The following is a 4,822-nucleotide window of genomic DNA, read 5'->3' as shown; positions in this document are numbered from 1 at the left end:
TTTTATTTTTCATACTTCTCAGATAGTAATTTTTTTTTTTTTTTAAGTGTGCTGTGGTGGTCCCAGCCGGGTACAGCAATTGGCAACTCTTCATCAAGTATTGGGTGTAGTTGCTATTTTAAAGATTGTTGTTGTTGTTCAGCCGCACAATCGAGTCCGACTCTTTGCGACCGCATGGACCACATCACGCCAGGCCCGCCTGTCTTCCACTGTCCTCCAGAGTTTGCTTAATTTAATCCCACAAATATGCAAAAGTACAATGTTATATGCTAAGTTATACATTTTGCGTTTTATGTTGTTCAGTTAGTAATAGCTTTGATAGGAGAGCATTCCACATGTTCCAGCGTATCCCCAAAAATTCTTGGGTGGGGTTTGAGGGCAAAAATGGGGCAAGAGATTTCCATCAGGGTTTCAAAGGTTCTGGGAATTGTAGACCACTGTGGCATCAAACCCGGGGGGCATCTCCCTTTTTAGCAGTTTGCTGGGCAGCCGGCGGGGCCCTGACCGTCCAGCCCTTGCTCTAGTGGGGGGGACGCCCCTGTGGTCCTGCCCCGGCAATTGTGGGTGCCACAGGCCCATGTACAGGCTGGCCTGCTGTGGACTGTGCTCTCCTGTGAGGTGGTTTCTGTAGGCTGCTTAATGTGTGGTGCTCAGAAGCCTGCGCTGCCTCGTTTCAGCTCCGGATCGGATTTCTGCTGGTTTTCAGATAGCTGCAAGTCCAAACCCTTGCTGCATTGTTTATTGGCACTCCCATCCTGTTGATCTTCTGGACTTACCCTGTGTGATAATCCGCCTTGAGTCTGTGGGGAAGGTGGAGTAGGGGTAATGTAAATAAATCAGAAGTTCACGATAGCCCTGAGCAGTAGGCTCAGCTGGGGGTGGGGCTGAGCAGAGGCTCAACAGAGGGGGAAGGCCTCATCTAAGAACTGTCTGGCTAAACCCAGGCCAAGGCCCTTCCAGGCCAGCCATGTTTCCAGGGGGCCCCCTCCCCCCCCAGCCATAAGAACATAAGAACATAAGATATGCCAATGTTGGATCAGGCCAAAGGCCCATCCAGTCCAACACTCTGTATCACACAGTGGCCAGAAATACCAGTGCCATCAGGAGGTCCACCAGTGGGGCCAGGACATTAGAAGCCCTCCCACTGTTGACCCCCCCAAGCACCAAGATGACAGAGCATCACTTGCCCCAGAGTCCCTATCTATACCTTGTGGCTAATAGCCACTGATGGACCTCTGCTCCATATGCTTATCTAATTCCCTTTTGAAGCCGTCCATGCTTGTAGCCACCACCACTTCCTGTGGCAGTGAATTCCAAGTGTTAATCACTCTTTGGGTGAAGAAGGACGTCCTCTTATCCGTTCTAACCCGACCGCTCTGCAGTTTCATGGAGTGCCCACCAGGAGTTCTTTCATGGAGTACCCACGAGTTCTTGTATTGTGAGAAAGGGAGAAAAGTACCTCTTTCTCTACCTGCTCTTTCCCATGCATAATCTTATAAACCTCAATATCCCATGCATAATCTTATAAACCACTATCACCCAACACCCTCCCTTTTCAATGCTCTTCCATGCTCCTCTCCTCCTAGGGCACAGCTGTTCTCTTCCCCAGGGGCACTGCCATGCGCTGGAGAGAGTCCCCCCCCCAGGCCACAGAGTTGCCTCCCCCCCTTAGCTGTGTTTGCGCTCTCATGGTAAGCGGGGGGGCCAGCGGGCTAATGGGGGCGGGACCAGTGTTCCCTCTAAGCTGAGTTAGTGTGCGCTAGCGCACAGTTTTTTAGCCTCCGGACCACACATTTTTGTCTTCACTCAGGAAGGTTGGGGCTCCAGAGCAAACTAATTTATGCAGGAGCCGAATCACTCACTCACAGATTTAATGCCAGTAGCTCACAAAGTAGGATTTTTGCTCACAAGACTCCCCAGCTTATTGGGAGCCTTGGGCGGGATCTCAGGCCGGCAGGGCTCTGGCAAGGGCCAGGTGAGCAGGACTTCCACAGCCCCCTGGCAGGCAAGCAGGCCGGCCTCCCTCCCATCCCCAGAGAGCACAGCTGTTCTCTTCCCCAGGGGCACTGGCAAGGGCCAGGTGAGCGGGACTTCCACAGCCCCCTGGCAGGCAGGCAGGCCGGCCGGCCTCCCTCCCATCCCCAGAGCCGGACTTAACAGGGGGGTTCTCCAATTCGGACCCCTTGCCCCAAAGAGCCAAGTCGAGAGGAGAGGGTGCCCGCTCCCCTGCACAGGGGAGGGAATTCTAGGCCTTCCCAGGCGCACGCGTGGTGTCAGAGCCTGGGAAACCGGCAGGAGCCTTTGCACCCCTGGGGTGAGGCTTTCGGGAGGGGTGGGGTGTGTGTGTGCTGCAGCCGGGAGGAAGGTTTGGCAAAGCCAGGCACAGGCTCTTCTTCTCAGCCTGCGGCTCCACTCCTGTGTGCTCCTGCAGGAAACGATCCCTGGTTCTAATCTAATTTACATTTTATGTTTTATTGTAAACTATGTGTTGACTTTATGTAAGCCACCCCTGAGCCCGCCTTGGCTGGGAGGGCAGGGTAGACATTCAATCAATCAATCAGCAGGGGTCACTGGCTGAGTTAGTGTGAGCTAGCTCACAGTTTTTTAGCCTCTGGCTCACACATTTTTGTCTTCGCTCAGGAAGGAGGGGGCTCCAGAACAAACTAATTTATGCGGCGGCCAAATCGCTTGCTCACAGCTTTTATGCCATGTAATGTACTGCCGCCTTTCCACGTGTAAGGCATCAGCCTGACATGCCCGGACTTGCCCGGGCTGGCCAGGCACAATTCATCTGTAGCTTCAGTCGATAGACAAAGGATCCGAAGGATCCTAGCCGGCCCAATCAAAGGGCTAGCTTCCCAGCCAGGAGACCAATGGTCGCCCGGTTATTGTAAATAGCCTATCGGGAGTAGGGGGTCTGTTTAGGTGTACTTGGTGGCGGGCTTTCTGAACGCATATAAACCGGCCTGTGAGCGGGTTTCCTTTGTCTTGTTCCTGATCTAATAAAGTACTCTTGCTGAATCCCTCTTGCTGAATCACTCCACGTTCTGAGTACTTTTCATGCCAGTAGCTCACAAAGTAGAATTTTTGCTCAAAGCCTCCACAGCTTAGAGGGAACATTGGTCACTGGGTGTGTTGGGGGGGGAGGTATTTGTGAATTTCCTGCCTTGTGCAGGGGGGTTGGACTAGAGACCCCCCCACACACACAACAGAGATCAGTTCCCCCTCCCCCGCAAATCTCCAGGTCTTTCCTATGCCTGAGCTTGCAAATTTACGGGTTGGTGTAGTGCGGGGCTGGCCAAATTGCGGCTCTTTCGCACGTATTGTGCAGCTCCCGGCAGGTCGGCTGGGGAAGTGAAGGGGAGGCGTGCCCCCCCCCAGTGGCTCTCCCCTTCCCCCTGGCTTTCTTCCCACCTCCCCCCCCATCTATTCCCTTTCTCTCTCTCTCTCTCTCTCTCTCTCTCTCTCTCTCTCTCTCCCCCCTCCCTCCTCATCTAAAGTTAAATATCATTATCAATATCTGTTTTTACCCCTTTTGTTCTCATTTTTGGCAGTCTCATTTAATTTTAATAAAAAAGCAAATCTGCCTATTTCCCAGTAAAAACGTGCGTGTGTGTGTGTGATATTCGTTCATGTCTTGTGGCTCTCAAGCGTCTGATGTGTGTTCTGTGTGGCTCTTATGTTAAGCAAGTTTGGCCACCCGTTGTGTCGTGGTGAGGAGCGTGCCGCGGACTCTCATCTGGGAGAACCGGGTGTGATCCCCCACTCCTCCTCCTCCTCCACCTGCAGCTGCTGGTGTGACCTTGGGTCAGTCACAAGTTCTCTCAGGAGCAGTCCTCCTCCTCTCTCGGCCCCACCTGCCTCCCAGGGTGCCTGTGGTGGGGAGGGGAAGGGAAAGGAGAGTGTCAGCCGTTCCGGGACTCCTTCGGGTAGTGAAGGGCGGTGGGGGGGATATAAATCCAATCTCTTCTTCTTCTTCTTCACTTGAGCACTGTGGCTGGGATGATGCAAAGGCAAGATTCTGCCCCCGGGGTGGGGCTGGAGGGCACACGCATGCACACACACACACACCCTCCCTCTCCCGGGCCCTCATTAGCCCAGCGCCGGCGCTGCCTCGTCCCTCACCAGGCCCTTTAGTGCTGCACCTCCTGGCTCAGGTGCGTGGTGGCTGGGCCCCTGGGGAGCTCTGCCGGCTCCTCTCGGTTGCTATGAGCCTCCGCCAGGCAGAGGCAGCTTCTCGCCGAGAGGACGGAGCCGGGACCTCCCTGGCGCCAAGATGAACGGGCTGGCCCGGCCCAAGGACGAGCGGGGACAGGAGCTGGTCAAGACGGGACAGAGCAGCGCCGGGCCGGCCACCAAGCCACCGTAAGTGCGGGCGGGAGGGGCGCATCCTCCCAGGGGCAGCACGGCCGCCGGGAAGGGCCCACAAGCCCCAGATTGCGTGGGAGGGAAAGGGGGAGAGGGAGTGCACACCTCCGAGAGGGTTACCAGCCTCCAGGTGAGGCCTGGAGACCTGCCCGAATTACCACCAGTCCCCCAGAGGAGGGAGACCAGCTTCCCCGGATTTGACACATCACCTCAATGGGGAGTGCCCCTCCCTCCCCTCCCTCCACCCCCAGACCTCCAGGGGTCTCCCGGCCCAGAGCTTGCAGCCCTCCCTCGCAGAGGGAGAGTCTCGGCCCCCTTGGGCGTGGAGGCGGCAGTGAGCGCAGGGAGTCGTCCAGGCCTCTGGCCCAGGGGGACACCCGGTGGGAAGGCGAAGCGGGGCCTGGCCCAAGGACAGGCAGGGGACCTCTCGGGGGTGGCGCTGGGGGGCCGCCGC

General features: G+C 56.1%; 1 protein-coding gene across 1 annotated transcript in view; it reads left to right on the top strand.

Annotated features, from left to right (window-relative positions):
• Positions 1-4,276: 4,276 nt before the first annotated feature.
• CNGA4 (cyclic nucleotide gated channel alpha 4) overlaps positions 4,277-4,822 on the top strand; it is a 22,628-nt gene continuing 22,082 nt past the window's right edge. Inside the window, exon 1 of the mRNA XM_015421755.1 lies at positions 4,277-4,365. Coding sequence (XP_015277241.1) covers positions 4,277-4,365 — 89 coding nt within the window. The remainder of the gene's footprint in view (positions 4,366-4,822) is intronic.

This window comes from Gekko japonicus, unplaced genomic scaffold (assembly GCF_001447785.1).
Source record: "Gekko japonicus isolate JY-2015 unplaced genomic scaffold, Gekko_japonicus_V1.1 scaffold4125, whole genome shotgun sequence".
Taxonomy (NCBI): domain Eukaryota; kingdom Metazoa; phylum Chordata; class Lepidosauria; order Squamata; family Gekkonidae; genus Gekko; species Gekko japonicus.
The sequence above is the reverse complement of the archived record's forward strand: the minus strand, read 5'-3'. Positions and strand labels throughout refer to the sequence as shown.